General features: G+C 51.3%; 1 protein-coding gene across 1 annotated transcript in view; it reads left to right on the forward strand.

Annotated features, from left to right (window-relative positions):
- Positions 1-21130, forward strand: part of MGAT5B (alpha-1,6-mannosylglycoprotein 6-beta-N-acetylglucosaminyltransferase B) — a gene marked incomplete at both ends in the record, with an annotated part of 40074 nt that overhangs the window by 11631 nt on the left and 7313 nt on the right. The window contains 9 exons of the mRNA XM_079544500.1: positions 1840-1984; positions 10024-10136; positions 10222-10295; positions 11089-11256; positions 11717-11881; positions 12374-12543; positions 19164-19295; positions 19886-20019; positions 20152-20282. Coding sequence (XP_079400626.1) covers positions 1840-1984; positions 10024-10136; positions 10222-10295; positions 11089-11256; positions 11717-11881; positions 12374-12543; positions 19164-19295; positions 19886-20019; positions 20152-20282 — 1232 coding nt within the window. The remainder of the gene's footprint in view (positions 1-1839; positions 1985-10023; positions 10137-10221; positions 10296-11088; positions 11257-11716; positions 11882-12373; positions 12544-19163; positions 19296-19885; positions 20020-20151; positions 20283-21130) is intronic.

A 21130-nucleotide genomic window follows, 5' to 3' on the forward strand; every position in this document is an offset into this window, starting at 1 on the left:
TTGTTTTGCAGGGGTTTGTGCTGCTGAGAGGGGTTTTGGGTTCTCCTGCCTCCTGCCATACTCTTCATCATGGCTTCAAGGCTGCAGATCCTCTTCTGGGGCTGCCTGGCTCCCCCCAGACACAGCGCTCCGCCACAGGTTAACGAATCCATCCCAGCTCCTGCATGTTTAAAAGAGTCGCTTCAGCACTTTTCCTCCTTTCTTTTGGGTTTTAATGAGGCACGCTTTCCAAGAGATGTAATAATCATTGCCAAAAGTGTCAGATTGTTCTTGTTATCCTCCTTAAGCTCCTGGAACAACAACAACAAAAAGGCCAACAGCAGAAAAAGAGAGGGGTTGGTGGGGAAGAGCTTCAGCTTCATCCCCGGGAGCCAGGGGAGGGCATGGGTGGGGGGAACACGTGCTGGGACTGCTGCTTTTGGGCAGGGGGTGTGCTGCCCACAGGGAGAACTCCACTCCCCAGCAGCAGCTTTGGGATGCCAGGGAAGGAGAGTTGGGATGTGGAAGAGGGAGCGCTGGGATGCAGAGGAAGGATGTGGGAATTCTCCTTGGGGAGCCCCTGGGGATGAGAGTGCCCCTCAGGAAGGGCTTTTCCAGGTTCTGTGCTTTAATAAGGGGCAGAGCTGCCTCCGTGCCAGGGCTGTATGAGCAGCCGTTTGAATTTCAAACGAGGAGCACCACTAAACAAGCATCCTTAATTAAACGGATGCAGTCTGGCTGCAAACTGGGGCAGCAGCCCGGCTCGGTGGCTGTAAATCATCTTCACTCCCTTTCCAGGCTCTGTCCTCGCTCCTTCCCAGCAGCACAGCATGGCTGTGGGCTCCCGATGCATTTTCTGGCTTAAGCCCCTCTTCCAGCTGTTATGTTTGTGTTGGCTCTGTGTTTGGGCTGTGTTTGGAGATGCACTTGGCCAGTGCAAATTGAACTCCAGCATCTGAGTTTCCACCTCTGTCCCCCACAAAATCTTTAAATTGCACCTTTGTTAGCAATTCTGCTTCTTAATGGGAAAAGCTGGGGCTCATGTCCTGCCCAGAGGGCTGCACCCTAGCTTGGGCACCGGGATAGACAAACAGGGCTCCTGTGTCCCCCAGTCTGGCCAGTACCTCAGGCATCCAAAGATTCAAGCAGGAGTCCCTGACTTCTTGCCACGAATACAGCTTGTGCTGCCCCAGAGGTGCCCCATTCCCAATGCCATGGGGTGCCCATGTGTCCCCGTGCTGCCTGCTCGTCCCCTGCTGCTTTGTAACTGCAATGTGTACTGCCCTTCGCAGGGCTTATCTGAGTGGAATGGCAGAGATAAGCAAAATGAGAAAAGTTTGGGGGATTATGTGCTGATTAAGTTATTACTAACATGAAATGAATGGTGCTGAGATGAAACAGGAGCTTTATTTTCCGTTGCTTGGCTCTGAGCTGACTGGCATTACGCTGAAGATCAAACCAGGAGCCTGCCTGCTGCAGGTATGGGGCTCAGGAAACAGCTGCAGGCACGACAGCAACCTGAGCTGTGCCAGCAGGGTGTGAAATGGGGCTGGGACCCAGGGCTGCCCAGCTGGGAGCTGGCTGAGCTGCGATGCACAAACAGGGATCTGTTGCCTGAGCCAAACTCAGGTGCAGCAGGGCTCTGTCTGAGCTGCACCTGACAGCAGGTATGGGGCTGCAAAGCTGTAGGGGGACAGCAGGGCAGCGTGTGCTCCCTGAAGCACTGTGCCCAGGGCTGGGGAGTGCAGTGAGGGTAGCTTTGGGGCTGAGCTTTGCAGAGACTCTGCTTCAGCACCCAGCTCAGTCCCCTTGGCAGCGCCTGGCTGTGACTGTGTCCCTTTTGCTCTCTGTGCCCCACAGTGATGGGCGCCCTGGAGTCCCGAGGGGTGCTACGGCGGATGAGCGACATGCTGGAGCTGCTGATGAAGAGGATGGACATCCTGGCCAGGCTGGAGAACGGCACTGATTTCCACAAAGGGAACGAGGCACTCTTCCCTCTGGACAGGTCAGTTGGAGGCACCGATGCCCCCACGCGCCGCTGCTGTCCCCAAAATCATGAGCTTGGGGGCTTCGTAGGGCGGTTGCCATGCCCAGCACCTTGGAGTGGGGCTGGAAAATCCCAACCTTGCTGGCCCTCATCTTCTACCTGGTGCTGTTGATGGTCCAAGCTGCTGCATGGACCATTGGTACCATACAGTCATTTTCCTGCGCTGTCATCCAGCCCATTGAATTTGCGTCCTGCGTCTGCAGATGAAGGCATTGTGGTGGGGCTGATGGTCCCAGCTCTGATGGAGTTGTGGGTGACCCATTGGGTGTGCAAAGGTCTCCACTGCCTTGTCACCACTGAGGGTTTCTGCGCTTCCCCGTCCCCACGATCACTTCCATTCCTCTCCCCACTGCTTTTCTTATGAGCCTCTTCTGCGCCTATAATAGAAAATACAGTAAGAGAGCCTGTAATTAAAGGCTGTGCTGCGCTGAACTGAGTGCACACACGAATTAAAGCTGTGCAGGAAGCCTGGGAGTGCATGGCTTTGCCTTTTAAGTAATGTAATTTTAACCACTGAAAAATATAATTTGCCTCTGTAATGGCAGGTGCTGGGGATTTTATTGTTGCGAGGCTGCGTGTTGGCCATGTGCACCAGCAGTAATCCTGGAGAGGAAGGGATGGGGCTGCTAGACTGGAAGGCACTTGCTCTCATTTGGTGATGTTTTGTGTGAATTTCTCATTAAATGAACCATTAATTCCAGGTTGTAATAATTTCTGTACATCAGAGATGAACTTAAAGGCATTTATATGAGCTGGCAGCAGTCGCTGCTCACATTGGGTGGCAGCAGCCCCAAGGAATTGCTCATCCCAAGGGGGGTCTTGGGCTTCTCGAAGGGAATCGTGGCCCTTGGTGCCACATGGTGGCCTGTCTGTGCTGAGGGTGTCTGATCCTGCTGAGCCTGAGAGGGATTGTAGAGCATGGAGTGCGTGGAGGCATCCTCTGTATTTTGTAGCTGTGCTGAGATGGCATTGGGCGGCTGAAATTACAGATCCCTTAATTTTCAGGAGCAGAGTATTCCTTGTCAGGATCAACTTCTTCCAGCTCATCACCTTTTCCTCCTTAAACATTTCCCCTCTGAGAGCATCCCAAACGACAAAAGCAGTGAGATGAACCCGAGCAAACGAGCGAGGCTGTGTGCATGCTACAAACACCGCTTGGAAGCAGTCCCATGCTCCAAGCCCCATGAGCATCTCCATCGAGCTGAGCTGCTGCATGGACCATTGGTACCATACAGTCATTTTCCTGCACTGTCATCCAGCCCGTGTTATGGCTGAATTTGCGTCCTGCGTCTGCAGATGAAGGCATTGTGGTGGGGCTGATGGTCCCAGCAGCATTTACAAACACCCTCCTTTGATCTCCAGTGACCGACTTGAAGCTGTCAGCGAATGATAATACAATTAAAGGGTGGTAATTTCAAAGGGATTTAATTCTTTAAAGCCCCTCTGGTTAGCACGGCTGCCACAATTGTGTCCTCCTCTGCTCAGCAGAGGCACCCGCGACTCCCCCTGAGCAGCAGTGGGATCTGCCCTGCTTCTACCAGGGGCTCTCCTGCTGTGTTGGATCTCCACAAAAACCGTGGAGGTGGGGGCACCTGCTGGGTAGGAATGAGCCAGAGCTCCTCTGCGCTTTATGGAGTCGTAGAATCACTGATGTTGGAAAAGACCCTCAAGTCTATAGAATCATAGGGTCACTAAGGTTGGAGAAGATCCTCAAGGTCGTCCAAGGGATCATAGAACCATTGGAGTTGGAAAAGACCTCAAGATCATCAACCGGCAGCACAGCCCCCAGCATGTCCCTTGCTCCCAGTGCCCCCATGTCAGACCTGCAGGGATGGCTTTCTACTCAGAAAGTGCATAGAGGAATTCAAATAAGCGAGATATAATTAATTAGCAGCCTTGGAAATCTGCTCAGCTGTCAGGAGCAACGCAGCTGGAAGTGACTGCGGGGGTTTTCATGGCTAAAGTCACCTGAAGCTTTGCTTGTTGCCCCATAGGTGCTGTCTATAGGCACTCACATGTGTCAAATCCATCTGCTGCAATGCTTCAGGGACAGCTTTGGATAGACACAGGTGTCCAACATCCTCTTTAGATAAGGTGACCAGGATTTTTTTGTGAAGGCCCCTAGTTTGTCAATCTGGGATGGAAGGCATGAGCTGAGAATCTACTGGATTTTGCTGAATTCTGCTGGATTTTGCTGAATGCCTTTTCCAGCCTTTCCTGCTTCCTGCCCATGCAGAAAGGTAAGCGATGAATTTCCCAACAAGCACGAGCAGGCTGCCAGTCAGCTGCGGGAAAATCAATACCACTGTTAATTGAATGCAACCCTCATAAATCATCAGAGGGCAGGAAATGAGAAGTACTTATGGAAGCCTCCTGGAGAGCTGTTTGCTGGACAGGGGAAGTATTAGCACACGGTGAGAGCAGTGGTGCCTGGCTGGAAAGAACCTAGGGAGGGATGGAGGGGCTGTGCAGGTGCTGATCTCAGCTGGACTCGGGAGCTGGGGGCTCACAGGAGCCCAGGTCTGGGTGCTGGGGCTGTCCTCAGGTGGCAGGTGACAGCAGGGTCCCAGGTGGGGGTCTGCTCTGCTGTCCTTCTCATCCACTGGCCCTGTGTGGTGGGTAACGTGTAGGCTGTTGTTTACTAATGGCTGATTAATCTTCAGGCTTAATTACTGCCGAGGCTCAGTTAATTTCCACGCACTTCAAGTATTTGTTCTTATAATTGTTACACAACTCCATATTCCCCTGGGAATTAGAAGTCTCACAGTATGACTCCAAGTGGGTGATGCTCCTGCATCCTGCCAACCTGGCTTCCCAAATTGCTGCCATTAAAGACCTGCCTTCAGTGACACTTCTGCTGAAGGTGGGCACCCCCAGCAGCACCCAGGTCCTCTCTCTTATCAATTCTGTGCTTGCATCTATCCAGCACCTCCAGGTTTGCTGCAACCACTTCCCCAGCAGCCTTTGCTTTCTGCTGTTTTTGGGCCTTTGCACCCCGAAGCAGCGATGCTCTTGGGGCTGCCTTATTTCTTTGCAGAAGGGGTGGTTTGATGCCTCGACACACAAAGGGCAAGTGGCTTTGAGCTGTGCTTGGGTGGCTGGCTAGTCCTCAGCACCATGGAATTTGAGTGCATCCTCCATTGGTGCCCACAACACAGATCTTGGAGAATGGTGTGTGGGCACAACTGGGTGTTTTGGGGCTGACTTGAAGGCAGCTTCCGTGGAGGAATGGTGAAGCCTCCTGGGCTCATCAAAGGCTCTTCCCAGCAGCCTGCAGGCATCAGACTGTCCGGGCATGGAGGCACATGTAGCTGATTTATGCCCCTATCAAGTAAAGATGAACGGACATTGAAGTGACTGAGCCATAACCCTTCATGTTCCCAGGAACATAAGTTGCTGCTGCCTGTGCTTAGGGCTCTGTTCTGCTCACAGTACCCCATCCCTGGAGGTGCCCAAGGCCAGGTTGGATGGGGCTCTGGGAAACCTGATGTGGTACCTGATGTAGAGGTTGGCAGCCCTGCCTGCAGCAGGAGGGTTGGGACTGGATGGTCACTGAGGTCTCTTCCGACCCAAACCATTCTGGGATTCTATGATTCTAAGAAAACAAGGCTTGGGCTTGTGACTGCAGCCCCATAATCTGCTTGGAAGGATCTCTCAGCATCTTACAGCATTCTTAGAACATTTTAATCAACAATTTTGACTGCTGGCAAGTTCTGCTTGTGTTGCAGCAGTGCAAGTTGCAGGTCTGTGATACTGGAACTGGTCAATGTGTTGGTGTGAGCTGCTCCTGGCAGGTCTGTGATTCTGGCTGCGACTTGTTCTCTTGCCAAGAGATCTTATTTTCATGCAATTCATTGCTGAAACGGCGGAGGTTTCTCGAGGGCTGCAGCTCACTCGGGGTCTGGCCCTTTAAATGCATTTTTTGTGAGCAACATCAACTGCTGTAAACGGAAAATAAAATAAATTGAAATACTTCAGCGTGTAAAATGCCCCGGTATTTATGACTTGATCTGTCATTTGGACAGCTGGGGCTGGCCACGCGCGTGGTTTCCTTTCTGCAGTTTGCTTGGATGTAGCTCAGCTCTGCTCCTGCAACATCCAGTATTTGGTTCAAATAAGATCCCATGGAGCTCTCCTGTCCCAAAAAGCATTTGCCAGGTTGTTTGCCCCGTATGAATTCACAGAGAGCAAAGGATTGCTGTTCTGCTTCGTGTCTTTGGGTAACAAAATCTTTCAATATTCTCTGTAAAATCATGATGCAGCAGCACAGCTGCTCAGGGGGGTGGTGGAGTCACCCACCATCCCTGGAGGCACTCAGGAGCCATGGAGATGTGGCACTGAGGGGTGTGGGCAGTGGGCAGTATTGGCCACAGGTCGGTGATTGGACTGGATGGCCTTAGGCCGTGCCAACCTTAATGATCCTATGATTGTAAAGCAGCAAATGGCAGCACAAATATCATCATGAGCAAGCACAGCCCTTTGGTGAAGGGCTCTGCATGAGTGCTGGGATGTGGATGTGTTACCTTCCAAACATCTGCTCTTCTCCGTGCGCGTCGCCCTCTCCAACAGCGATCGGAAGAAATGTCAGAAGAGCAAACAAACATGCTCAGGGTTTGTATTACGGAGACGACACGCAAACGGGAGGAGATCTGTCTTTTCCTAATGCTGCTTTTTATAAAAGGCAATAAAAGCGTGGTGCTCTGTGAAGAGATAACCAGGCTGAGGCTGAATTAGTGCGGCAGGGTTGGGGGCAAAAGGCAAAGCGAAGGGGAGCAAATTAATGTATGAAAAAGGAAAGGAAAACTCAACCTCTGGCTGCGTTATGTGGCAAATGATCCGCCTGTGGGGAAAGATACGTCTTAATAGCAGTTTTTGGAATGAGATGAATACTGTATACAGTGCATTGTAAGCCACAGCGTGATCTGAATCGTAATCAACGCGGGGAAGTATAAATCTGAAAATAATAAAGATGAAATCAATATTGATGGTTAGGAGTAAAAGTATTTGCTGCAGTAAATGGTTTTAAGTTCCCAGGGAAAAATTTGTTCCAGAAAACTTATAGCAATTTACTATAGTTTCAATGCTGGCATAGTCCCCATGTATTTTGGTGGCATTTATATTGTCGCTATAGGAACAGTCAAAAAGCAGCAAGGAGAAAGGGCTCTGTGCAAGGGGATGGCTGGGGGCAAGCTCTGGGTTTCACCATGCTGGTGCTTTGCTGTGGTGTTTTCGGATGACAAACAATCTCTCCATCCTGCTTAGCTGTCATTTAGCACATGGGCCCCTCACCTTGTCCTTCTCCAGTTACTAGGAGTAAGGCATCAGATTCTGATGAGCTCCAGGAAAACCTTCTTGCGTTTAAGCTTCTGCTTTTAACTGTCTTATTTCCTTGTCCTCTGCTCAGGAGACAAATCACTTTAATGATAATTGATATAACTTCTACTTAACCTCCTTGTCGTCTCATTAATGCATTCAATGAAATGTCCTGCTCGAGCTGCAGCCCTGTAGCACTGGTGCAGCTTTCAATGCAGCTTTCACCCCAAGCATGAAAGTCCTTGCTGGAGAAAGCTGCTTTGGGTATTGAAAGTGGTAAGCATGTGATGGGTGGGAGATGGAGTGTAACTCCCTGTTTTGGGTGTTTTCTATGATTATTTCTTCCTTTTAACATATGAAAGATGCCAAGAACTGTGCTGGACATTTCAACTCCAAAATAGCTGAAGGGAAGGAAATATTCCCTTTCTTGATCCAGGTTGTTTCAATTCCTATTAGGTAAGGCTTCTGTGCTTTGAACGTTCTGCACATGAATGCAACGTGGATGTCTTGTTCAAGAGAACTAGAAGTGCTGCTTGCACACCGTGATCAAACACCCTTTTAATATCAAAGGGCTCTGCCTTGAAGCCTTTGTGTTCAGGGAACAGCTGTATCATACAGGAGCCAGGCAGGCTGACATAAATGCCAGGATAAGTCTTGGGAGCCAGCAGGATGCAGGCTGTTTGTGAGGATGAGCCCAGAGAAAGCCTTGGGTTTGGACAGTCCTGATCTCACATGAATGCATTTACCAGTTCTCAGCCTTGGAGAATCTCACATTTGGGGATGGGATGGAGACATTCAACCTTTCATGGAATTATTTGTGTTGGAAGGGACTTTTAGAGCTCATCTAGTCCAACTCTCCTGCAATGACATGGGCCTTTGGGATTCACCAAATTCTTGGCTGTTTGCAAGCTGGTTTAGAGCCTATCAGGGGTTGGGATGGCTTCTAGGTGGAGGTAGAAGTTGTATCTGTTCCCATCCTCTTGCACTCCTGTGAGTGCTGGGGAAACATGGGGAGCAGCTACATCACCCAACGTCCCTGTCCTGTTTGAGCAGAAGGTTGGGCTTGTTGACTCTAAATTCACTAATTCTTGAGTTTGCTCCTATCCTGCCCATCCCAACCTTTTTTTTTTTGTCCCTACAGACATGTACAGTGGTCTGACTGCTGCTTCCTGGTGGATAAAGACCTGCAGAAAAGAGGGATTTAGGAGCTTTCAGGGCTCCCTCAGACTGAAGCTGTGCTCACAAGCTAAGCTTGTCACAGGTCATTTCTGTGCCTGTGTTTTACCAGGGCCTCACAAGGATTCTCCCTGTTACAGCAGCTGGCAGGAGACCTGGGCTTTCTTCTCTGCAAAAGGTTGAAAGTTACTTAGGGGCAATGGCGTCCTCTGCATTTATTATTTCTTAAAAGCCTAAGATATGTGGTTCCCCGTGGAGGTATGCAGGTTGAGTATCGATGGTTGTAAACCATGCCAGGAGGAAAAATGTGGGCTGCTTGCTGCTGGAGAGTAGACCTTAAATCAACAGCCGGAGCAGTATCGGTTCATAAACCCAGGATTTTTTTAGCCTTGAGGACAGAGGTACTTTAAATCGCAGCCTTCAGCTTCAGTGATCTGCTGGAGAACAAACATAAAACTTCAGAGGGAAGGGCCTGATATCAGCACATATTTTTGTGCCAGCGGTATTCAAGGTAGCCCTTTTGGTCCTGCTCACTGCTTATGACATCTCCTTGTATTATAATGATCTCAGCAGCAGCAAGAAAAATCCATGACCCAGCCGCTGCAGAAGGGGAAATTATTTGCTGTGATAACGGCGCTCATCAAGGCGTCGTTTGCAGTGGAAATGGCAACTGGAGCATTGGAGGTGGAAATCTGTCGAGTGCGGCACCGCTGCTCACGGATTGAATTCTCTGCCCTTTTTATACCTGACATCAGGTTTTAATTGACACCAGGCATCTCTGCCGTGCTCTGTCACTCGTGCTGCTCTGTCTGTGCCAGGAGATGTGTGGAGGGTAATGGTGCTGTTTACATAGCTGGGATTGATTGCGAGCGGTGGTTCAATAGCTGTCATGTGCAGCCATTCGAGCCAGTGGGGTTGGGTCTTTGACCACATTGGGATGGTGCCCAGGAGCTCTATGGGGCCACGACATGGAGCTCAGTGCCAGCTTGGGCTCTGCTGCCGGTCTCCCTGTCTCTGTCACCTCCCCTTGCCCCATAGTCCTCACCGTTGGGTCTGGAGGTCTGCTCGTTGTCGGTGGGATTGGACTTCAGGCCATCCGTGCATCGTTGTTCGTGATTCTCAGGGCTTTCTTTGCCTGTTGCTATTTGTGTCATCCTTTTGCTCAATTTTTGGTTCTTTCTCCTTTTTTAACTCCCCGTGCCTTCCTGCGTGCGCTGCAAGGCCAATAATCACAGCGGAGGATTTTCAAGCATAGCACGTCTGAAATAACGCAAACAGATTTCGCCAGCATATTTAGCAGTTCCCGATGTAAAATGCAGAGATGTATTGCTGTTTATGAGCGTGCTGCAAAAAATAGCAGAAAAACTGTTTTATGCTGTTTTAAAGTCAGAACTCTTCAAAGCTCTCTGCTGAACGAGGCACTGCCGTGTTGCAGCCTACAAGCCTGCAGCCTACAATCCAGCCTGGATTTTCAGGATGTTTGTAGGGTCTCTCTTCTTTCTTCCCAGGTTGCAGCCAGCGGCCGGTTTGATGGAGAGGATCCAAGCTATAGCTCAAAACGTCTCAGACATTGCAATAAAAGTAGACCAGATTCTCCGGAATAGCCTCATGAATGCAAAAAGTGAGTGTTGTCCTCAGGTGTCCAGCACTTCCAGCCCCATCCGTTTCTTGTGTTGGCATCTGCTACCTTCCTTGTCTCTCTGCAGTGGGGGATGGCAGGAGGGACCAGTGCGAGGTGCCCAGGGACCCCAAGTACCCCGACTGCGCTGGGAAGGTGGAGGTGAGTTGAAGCTCCCCACATGCCCAATTGCCATGAGGCCACGGGGAGGTGTGAGGCTGTACCCGCAGCTTTGCAGGCAGCAGCAGAACCATCTCTGTGAGGCTGCCTCTCCCTGCCCGTACTTTCTGTGTTTAATGTCAGAAGCACGGTGAGGAGAAAGCGCTGTCATATCTTCTTTAAATATCTGGGGCACGGCTGGTGCCTGGGGAATAATCTCAGCATGGCACAGGAGCACATCTCGTTATGGTGGCAAGGACCTCCATTCTGAAGCAATGTCCTGGCTGACACTGCATGCTCCCCACACCTGCACACAGCCTGCCGTTTGGCCTTCAGTGTGATCTCTTTGTCAGAGAGCACGTTTACGTGGGCTAATTAAAAACATTTCCCCTCTCCCCTCCTTCCCAGCCTCCTGCTTCTGGCTCTGGGCTGATTCTACCTGAAAGGATGCTGAAGGGTATATTGAAGCAACACTGGACTGGGGCACGAGATCTTCCTCGTTCCCCTAGTGCTGGGCATGCTTTCTATCCACAATTGGAGTTAATTTGGAATGTAATTTAATTGTCGAAGGCTATAATTCGATCTCCTGTCTGGGTGATTGGTGCATTTTACATAGCGGGCACAGCGAGCTGTCTCTGAGTAGATTTGTTGAATTAACTACAGGCTGGTCGGGGGGTGATGAATGGGGGCTGCAATCAGCGGCTGTTCTGCACCCGGAACCACCTCAGGGACAGCTGTGGGTGCGTGAGCTGGGAGTGTGGATGAGCCCCCTTTGTGTTCCTTTGTCCCTTTGCAGTGGATGAGGGCCAGGTGGACTTCTGACCCCTGCTATGCATTTTTTGGCGTGGATGGCACCGAGTGCTCCTTCCTCATCTACCTCAGTGAAGTTGAGTGGTTCTGCCCTCCCCTACCCTGGAGGAACCAGACGGCCGCACCGTCCCCTCCACCGCTGCCCCTCACCCAGGTAGGGTCCATGGGATAACAATGGGGTCAGGGCTGTGACAGTGGTGCCCCCAAGGCAGTGGTGCCAGCAGACCCCCAGCACCCATCTTGATGCCACATGCAGGTCCTCTCCCACCTGGGATGCCACAAAGAGGCACCAGTTTGGAAAACATCCAAGTGAAACCACCCCTCTCTAATGGACCCTAATTGCAATTTTATTACAAGTGCTCAGATTGGATGTTAAGAGAAGTTTCTGCACTAGAGGCTGGTGGGCATGGAGCAGCTCCTCAGGGCAGCAGGCATTTCCCTGAGCCGCTGGGACTTTGGAAGCATTGGACACCGCTATCAGAGTTAGGATTGAGTTTTGGGTGGTCATTTTGTTGGACTCAGTGCTCCTCATGGATGCCTTCCAATGTGGGATATCTCATGGTTATGTGATTCTGTGATGCCTGATAGCAATCAGCAGTGCTCCATTCCTGCAGGCAGCTTTCCGCAGCGACCTGGCCCCATTGCTGGAGCTGGTGGGCACGGGCAAGGAGTCCCTCAGCTTCATGAAGAAGAGGATCCGGCACCTGGCCCAGCAGTGGCTGCGGGCAGCCCGACGCCTCGAGCAGAAGCTGAAGGGACGGCAGGGGGACCAAAAACATGTAGGAGCCAATTGCGTGGCGGGGTTGATGTGGGGATGAGGACATGGGGAAGTGAGAGCAGCAGATCTGTGGGGTTCGAGCTGCGTTATCAGTGGGGTGGTCATGGCCATGGCTGAAGAGCTGGGCAGGACTTTGGAGCTGGGTCCTGGTCAGCAGGAGGTGTCCATCCCTGGGTTGGTACTGGCACTGAGTGGGGCATGGGGTGGCACGTCTCCTCCTTTCAGATGCTGGAGGCATCTTCCTGCTGCCCTCTAGGCCCCTTTCTACAGGGAGATGTGCTCTGCATCCATGGACAAATCCCAGTGTGCATGGGGAAAACGGACCATATCCGAAGATAGAGCTAGACACTGAATATTGGATCTCTGCTAATTGGACATAGGCCGCTTGTCCTTACACCTGAGTGGTTTCCCTGAGTAATTTCAGCCTGCAGAAGTGGAAAGGGACCAGCAGTCGTTTTTGGCTGTCAGCAGCTTGTTGTCCCTCTCTCTACAGATCCTGATTCACATCGGCTTCCTGACCGAGGAGTCAGGGGACGTCTTCAGTCCACGGGTGCTGAAAGGGGGGCCCCTGGGCGAGATGGTGCAGTGGGCCGACATCCTGGCTGCCCTTTTCCTGCTGGGACACAGCCTGAAGGTGACAGTCTCACTGAAGGAGCTGCAGAGGTTGGTGCCGTGGGTCCCTTCCAACTCTGGGATTCTATGAAACCAAGGCATGGTGCAGGTTGTTAGGGCAAGGCTTTGCCCTGTAGTCATGGTGCTAGATCTGAGCATTACTGATGCATCGCTTGCAGCACACAGCATCCCCTGTGTCCCCTGCTCCCCTGTGATGCTCTCTGCAGGTACACGTGGCCCCATGACACAGCTGTCCTATGCTTCAGTGCCATAGGGGGTGCTCAGCCCCCAACTCTCCCCCGGTGTTGTGTGAGCAGTGGCTGTGCTCTTTCCTTCCTTCCTCCCCTCCCACCCTTCCTGCTGAGTGGCTGAGTAAGGCTGCCAGAAATAACCCCCATCCCTTGCAGGGTGGTGGCTGCAGAGTGACCTGGGTGGGAATTGGCCACTGCTGGGACACTTCTGCAGTGTGGCATATGGAAATGCAGAGCAAGTGCAAGCAGATGGCTGCACCCAGCCACTCAAAGCACTTGTGTGGGCTCCAAGAGAGACGAATATTCAGCAGAAAAGGTAAAAAGGAGATGCTAACTGTGTATGAGACACCTGGGCTCTGCTGCATGCTGAGTTATGACCGGGCTGGTGGTGCCAATGGTATCACAAAGCTCTCCTCAGCTGCTGCCGGGGATGTGAGCTGCAGGGCAAGTGCCAGTGAAAATGCTGGAGGGGGCGGGTTGTGAATGGAGAACAGCCCTGTGTTGTCCTGTGGGCCGCCAAGATTTTGGGTGATGCTTAAGCCAGCTCTGCTGCATAATGAGCCGTGCTGGAAAGGGAGTGAGAAAAATAAACAGCGATCTTGGAGAGAAAGAAAAAAAAACAAAATGAAAAAATCCAACCCAGCCCTTGCAGCATTCAGAATTAATGAACAGAACTAGCTCCTGACTAATTAACTAAAAAAAATTATAATCCTGGTCCTCGTGCAGCTTCTCAGAAAGGCGCAGGAATGCATTGCAGCCATCTCCATGCTGTGCCCCGTGCTGGGTTGGACTGACACACTGAATAATGTCCCTGTGCCCGAGGATGGGTGAAGTTAATGGCTGGCAGGGTGTCCTTGTTGTTGTGTGGTTCTCGTTTGTGTTTTTTGATGGAGAGCCTCATGGTGGTGGTTTAATGAGGGGAAGGAGCCCCTGCATTGCCCTAGGATGGGGCTCCTGGTCTCGTCTGGGTCTGGAGGAAGTCCTGTCCCTCTGTTGGATGCAGGGGTCCCTTTGTGGGGTGCTGAGCAGAGTTGGTGCATCTGTCTCTTTATTGCTGACCTTTCAGAAACATCCCTGCTGTGGGGCAGTGTGGCTCAGAGCAGAGCAGAGATAAGCCCTTACACCACAGGAGCAAGCAGGAGACTTAGCTGAACAAGCGTGGTTAATAACGAGCTGTGCTACCATTAATCTCGTATGCTTAGCCAAAGCCCAACGGGGGCTTTGCTGCTGCGGGTGTGCAGAGAGCCTGGGATGCAACCAGCAGCTCAACTTGCAGCCAGCAGTCTGGTTTGGAGATGCTCTGCTCCATAAATGTGAAGTGTTGACTCTGCATTTTATGCATTTCTCTTTGGTAACCCCTGCTCTCTTTGCAGCTCGGAGCTGTAAATGCTCCTGCCCAGCACAGCCTTGCATGGGTACCCGTGAATTATTCAGCATGAAATAACCTCTCTCCTGGTTTGTCTCTTTGCATTTCTGAGCTGATTTTTATACACGTATTGATCATTGGCAAGGGATTGCTAAAAGGTTTGCGTGCGCGTGCTTCAGCCAATAGTTACCTACGAGCAGCTGTTCATTACTAGTGTGTGTATTGATTGCAATGCAGCAGTGCTTGGAGGCAGTGGTCAGGATTGGGCCTGTAGTGCTGAGGATCAGGCAGGCAGGAGGAAGTTCCTGTGCAGGAAGGCAGCAGTTGGAGGGCTGTTTCTGAAGGTGAATGCACTGTCCCAAACCAGTTTGCATTGCTCCCCTCCCCGATGGGCAGTGTGCTGCATGTCCCCATCACATCCTTTAACCCCTTTGTTCCTGTTGCACTCTCTGTCTGTCTGTCCTGGTTGGGCAGATCCTGTAGCTCAGCACTTCCCAAAGAGCTCAATTACGGACACACAACATCTCCTGCTTCAGCTTTTAGCCACTCACTCGAGACCTGTGAATGACACTGCTGTGACCTACCAGAGCTGCTGAACAACGTGCAGGTGTTTGTCCTCTTCTGTGAATTTCTTAGCTGATTTGTTACCTCCTGATGTGAGGCAAGAGGCAACACATGAGATTACCCAGTAATGGGCATGAGAAATTGCTGGGCACTCGTTAGCTGTGCTGGAACACGGCTGTGCCCTGGCTCCCAATGAGCCAGCACCAGGCTGCACCGCTGTGCTGTGAGCCTATGGGTGCAGAGAGCTGTGCCTCTTCCTCCCCAGCCCCCCTGCAGACATGGCACGGTGGGCTCCTGCCCCATTCTAAATGCAGCTGGTGATGGGATGTGATGTGATGATGGGCACCGGTGGCTGTCATCATGTCAGCATCACCAGCTGCATGTAGGGATTGCTGGGGAGGAGAATGGGAGTGATGGGGAGCATCGATCTCAGAGGCGCTGAAAGGTGCTTTTGAAATTGCCCCCTTGAAATTAACTGCTCATAAGGCAGGACAGAAAGTCGAAGAAAACGGGATTTGATGCCTCGTGGGGTCAGTGCTTTACGAAGTGCTCTCGGAGCTTAATTGCTCTGGTGTCAAGTCCTGGGCTCATAATACGGGCCTTGGCAAGGCACTTAATTCTAGGCATGTGCTCGTTCCGTGCTGCCGGCCCTGGGGTGGAGGCAAGGGGCATCCCATGTGGGGCACAGCATGGCACGAGGCTTTGCACAGCCCCAGAACCACATCCCACAGCCGAAGCTGCAGCTCCCACCTCACTGCCTGCCATACACATAATTAGAGCTGCTATTTTCCTGCGCTTTCCACCGCCGCTGAGGTGTACTCAGGCTGCAAAAAGGGCCATTCGAATGGAAAGGCGGTGTCCAGCTGAAGGCATTTCTAATTATGTTCTGGCAGATAAAAGCCATCTTTCTGTCTTGCATCTGTTCGTGTGAAAGCCCAGGCTGCAGGCATCACCATCCCTCTGCAGTTGGCAGACGCAGTGCTGGCATCACACAGACGGCCAGCAGTGGCCCTGACTGTGGGTACCGTGGTTGAGCTGAGGTAGCAAGAGGCAGTAGGCTCTGCCCAGGCTCTGCCAGCACCAGAGCTCCTGCTGCTCCCCATCCCAGGCAGTTCTTCATCTTTTCTAGGAAGGTTCTTTGTTCATTGCTGTATTTCCAACTAGAAAGAGCCATTCTCAGTGGCAGCGTGTTTCCAAATGCAGGTTCATTTAGCTTGTCATTGCATCCTCAGTGTATCTTTGGGGCTCAGCTCTGCTCAGATCCCTTCCTGGCTCCCTCCAGTCTCTCCCATCCAGGAAGTCAAGTCCAGTCAATTCCAGTTAACTTCAATCGACTCCAGTTAACCCCCTTTAATTCCAGCAGCAACAAGGGGTGGCTTGGAGATGTGCCAGGCAAGGAGTGGGGATGAGGGTGAGAGCGATGGGGAGGGATTTCCACCACCTCTGAGGTCTTCATCCTGTAGGAGAGGAGGGTGCATAAATTAGCACGAATTACTGAGCTGTTAAATTGCACTCCTTCGTGAAATATGTTTATTTTGTAGCCAAATGAGGACTCGCTGGCTGGCTTTGGTGCCACTGCAGAAAGTTCTGCTTTCATCATGGAGAGGTTATGATAACCTTATTAACCACTGTGGGATTCAGCTGGGTATTGTTGAATTTTGAGTCATAGAGTCATTAAGGTTGGAAAGACCAAGAATATCATCCAATCCAACTACCAATCCAACCCCACTGCGCCCACTGACCACATCCCCCAGTGCCACATCTCCGTGGTTCTTGAACACATCCAGGGATGATGATTCCCCCACCGCCATGGGCAGCCAATGCATCACCACTTTTTCAGAGAAGTTTTTCCTAACCTGAACCTCCCCAGGCACAAGATAAGGCGATTCCCTCCCATCCTGGAAGAAAAGTTTGGGTTAATTTGAAAATAGGTCAATGGGATGTAAAGATAAGCCTGCAATCATCTGAATTCAGAGAGCCTGCCCCACACTCAGGAAGGGAATGCATCCCCTTGGTTGATTCAAGTATTTACAAGGGGAAAATAGCAGGACAAGAAGCTGCTCTAGATTTATTCTGGAGTGGGCACAGCTGGTGGAAGCAGCTGACAGAGAGGAGCTGGGCTCGCATCTGCCAGCACCGGGGGGAGCTGAGTGGGGGGAGCTGGGCTGCAGGAAAGAGATGTGGGCAGCACTGCAGGCAGGTCCCACTGGGGGGGCTGCCTCCAGGTGTAGTGCTGGGGTCGAGCATTTCTCAGAAATGCTCACTGAGAAAGGAGCATTTGTGCTCATCAGTTCTATTTGCGTAATTTCAAACGTCGTTAATAGGACACGGTGTGGGGAAAATCATGGAAATCTCACTCCAACCATGAGTGAAATTGGGCTTAGGAGAAAATTAGTTGGCTTAACTGGCAAATGATGAAAGCTTGAATAAAGGATGTTTAAATAAGGAGGAAAGGGGAAAAAATCCCACTGCCCAGGAGCTGCAAACCGGATTTGCATGATTAGAATATTAAAATCAGCGGTTAAAAAGTGTTTAGGAAGGATAAGTAAACAGGACAGAGAGAAGCTTTGCTGGAAAAACACTGACTCGATGCTGGGAGCACGAGGGATGCTGCAAGCTGGGGAGAGCTGGCAGGTGGTGGGACTGAGCACATTGCTGGTGCCTGAGGGAAAAAACGGAGTGTATGTGAGCAAATGTGGAGTTTGTTATTGTATCTCTGTAACATCCTGGGCATCTTCAGTGGCTTAAAAATTCCTCTTCTCCTACTTGCTACCATTGGGCTGGGTCCCCCAGAGGGCTGGGTCTCCTCGCTGCCCTGTTTATCTCATTGAGGTAGTTCTCGGAGGTGAGAGCCTTTCTATTCCTGCCATCTCCTCAATCTGCTGTGTCATGTAAAATTGCCCATAAAAGTGATAAAATTGCAGCTTGTTTCCCCTGCGGCTGACCCGGCCGCTCTGCCCAGAGCTGGTGCTGATATTCCTTGTGACAGGAGCACTGAACCGGCTGCAGACACAGCTCTTTGCCTTAAATTGAAAATCTGTGCTCACCCTGGCTTTGGTTCCATGGTGTCGTTCCATGATGGCTTGTTCTGGAGTCAGGGTCACTCCTGGGGGCTTGAGGACACCCTTGGTCTGCTGGTCCCAGGCTGGGATGGGGCTGGAGGATGGATTTCCCATTGCACCAACCCATCTTTTATTCCTAAGAAATGAGGAAATACCTACAAGGATGAATGGGTAGAGCCTACCCACACCAAATGGGGCCAGCTTCCTGGGGCCAACACAGAATGGCCTGGGTTGAAAAGGACCACAGTTATCATCTAGTTCCAACCCCCTGCTATGTGCAGGGTTGCCAACCACCAGACCAGGCTGCCCAGAGCCACATCCAGCCTGGCCTTGAATGCCTCCAGGGATGGGGCATCCACAGCCTCCTTGGGCAACCTGTTCCAGTAACAGGTTCCCCAACATCTTGGGGCCAACAACTTCGGTTCTCTATGCTGCTCTTGTGAAATAATTGAGGAGTTCACATCTAGAAGGGAAACTGAAATCTAGCAGGAATATTGAAACTGAGGGATGGACCATTTGTATTTCTGAGCAAACTGCTGCGCTGAAATCACAAGTACATGTAGCAAGGATCTTTGAGAAACCTGCTGGAGTTGGAAGGTGTCACATTTTTTCTTTTCTGAGAAGGAAATGTGGTCCAGACAAGCAGATGGGCTGTCGGGCTGACATCAGTAGTACACTTAATGGAACAGCTTTGGGGAGAGCGATCCATCAGTTCACAGAGGTAATTGAAAAGGGAAGGAGGCATGCTGCTGGTTTACCAGCCGTGCATCATGCCAGATTAATCACACTGCGTGTTGGGGCAAGGTAACTGATGATCTTGATAAAGAGATTGTGGTCAATCCGGTTTATCTGGATTTTCATAATGCATTTTATCCGCTGCAGAAGAGAAAAGGGGCTGAGAAAGGTTATTTGAAGGGGCTGACTGAGAATCCTAGGCAAAGGCCCGAAGTCTGACTGTCCTGGCTTTATTATGTTATGTCATTAATGGGGCAAAATCACAGAATCATCATAGAAACACAAAATGGCTTGAGTTGGAAGGGACCTCAAAGATCATCCAGCCCTTGTGCCATGGACATGGCTGCCAACCACTCAATCAGGCACCGGGTCAGGCTGCCCATGGCCCATCCAACCTGGGGTGCCCAGTTTCTCTGGGACAAAGTCAGAAATATGAGTAAATATGCTCAACTTCCGTGGGCAGATGGAACGGAGAGCTGTTCTCCGTGCCCCCCAAGCACCAGAAGAGGAACCCCAGCCCATGTGGGAGCTCTGCCTGTGGGCAGATATTTGGGGCGAGGCTGTCCCTGTGTCTCCCAAGGAACAAAGACAACACGGATGCCATGGGGCTGCCAGATGACCCCTCCCAGGCACCCATCAGGGATGTGAGCACGTGTTCTTCAGAGCTGATCGGTGCCTCCTGCTTCCCTCCAGCAACTTAGGGGTGCCTCCAGGACGGGGAAACTGCCCCTTGACGAACCCTTTGCCTTTTGACCTGATCTACACTGACTACCACGGCCTCCAGCAGATGAAGCAGCACATGGGGCTCTCCTTTAAGAAATACAGGTGAGAACACCACTTCTTTCTCATGCTCTACTTTTCCTTAATTAGCAAGCAAAGGCAGATCTCAATGACCTCAAAGGACAACAGGTGAGCAGAGGTTGCCACCCTACTGTGGCAGTGGGAGCCTTTGATGCCTGCAAGAGGCAGAGCCCCGGCGCCGGCTCCTTCAGCACCGTGACAAATGTCAGCATCCCCTGCTATATCAGCAGCCAGGAGAATATGCAATTTAATTTAGTGCTGATAGTCCTGCTATTTATTATGTTTTCTCCCATCTCCTCCACTATCCTGCACAATTTTATTAGAGAGAAAAATGACAGGCGATGTTATTGCTTTTATTATAAATGCATTTGCTCTCGCATTCAGCTTGTTGTTTTGTTGTTTTTTTTTTTCCCTCTCTGGTTTGATGTTCCCCTTTTCTCCTTGCTCTCGTGCTGGTAATGCCTGCCTCAGCAGTCCTGGGATATTGGGAAAAGCATTAGCAAGTCTTCAGGAGATGCGTTGTTGTGGAAACCACCAGGGGGACAAAAGCCCAGCAATGGGAAACCGCTCATTTAGGGCACGGGGAGGTGATGGGGTTCTGTCTCCTGTCCCAGGTGCCGTGTTCGTGTCATCGATACCTTTGGGACGGAGCCAGCCTACAACCATGAGGAATACGCCACGCTGCGCGGCTTCCGCACCAACTGGGGCTACTGGAACCTGCACCCCTCCCAGTTCATGACCATGTTCCGTAAGCACTGCCATAGGGACGCAGCGGGGCCGTCACGGGGGCTCAGGCACTTTGCCGGTGTTTCACATCGCTTCTCCTCCAAGCTCTGGAGCCGCGGTCCCAGCTGTGTCCATCTGTTCTTGGTGTCCGCAGCGCACACCCCGGACAATTCCTTCATGGGCTTCGTGTCGGAGGAGCTCAACCAGACCGAGCGGCAGCGCATCAAATCCAGCAAAGTGAGCAGCATGGCAGTGGTGTACGGGAAGGAGGCCAGCATCTGGAAGGTGCGCGACTGCGGGCGCCGGAGCTCCCAGCGTGTCCTGGTCCCATTCTCATCCATACGTTGCCATTCCAGGGCATAAAAGGAAACAGCTAACTCTTTCTTCTCTCTTTTTTCCCCTTGGTGCTCCATGGTGATACTCCAGCTGCAGGTATGGTGCTGCACCCTTTGCATTAAAACCTCGCGTTTGCCTCTTGGGGCCTCAGCACCCCCAGGGAACAGGGTCTGCCCTCCCTGCCTGTGCTCTGCTTGCCAGATGTGCAGGCCAGGTTGCACTCCATCTAGGTTAGCTCGATATGGGGAGGTACTCAGGAGACTTAAAAGGAACATTTGCCTGCCTTAGCATTGCAAACGTTTGCCTCTTTTAGCCAGAAGTCATGAATTACACCTGTTTCCCCACACTGTGCATTGGGGTTTCACTTAAGATTGGTTCTCCCCACCAGCAGTGTTTTATTGTCATCTCCCCAAGTCCTTTGCATTAGGGAATCACCACCAGAACAGTGCCCAGTTGGGTGCTACCATACAGTGGCACCCTGCAGCTTACTTGACCAGAGAGAGCTGGTTGACTTCTTTGCTCTGTATGCAGATCTGGCTGATAGCCATAGAGAAGTCTGGGATGTGTGGCTGAGTGCAGAAATGCAGTGCTCAGAGAGGCATTAAGGCAGCGTGCACAGCTCTCCCAGGTTCCTCATTTTTACCTCCCCCTTCCCTCCCAGTCTGGTCTTTTGGGGCAGGAATAAACTGAAAATACAGCATCCAAAGCACTGCCCCTTTGTGTTCTTCCAAGCAAAATAATAAAAAAAGAAAAGAGCAATAGAGAAATTGTTAAAACGGAAGGCTGCTTTGGAGAGC

The sequence above is a fragment of the Tetrao urogallus genome (genome assembly GCF_951394365.1).
Source record: "Tetrao urogallus genome assembly, chromosome: 18".
Lineage (NCBI taxonomy): Eukaryota > Metazoa > Chordata > Aves > Galliformes > Phasianidae > Tetrao > Tetrao urogallus.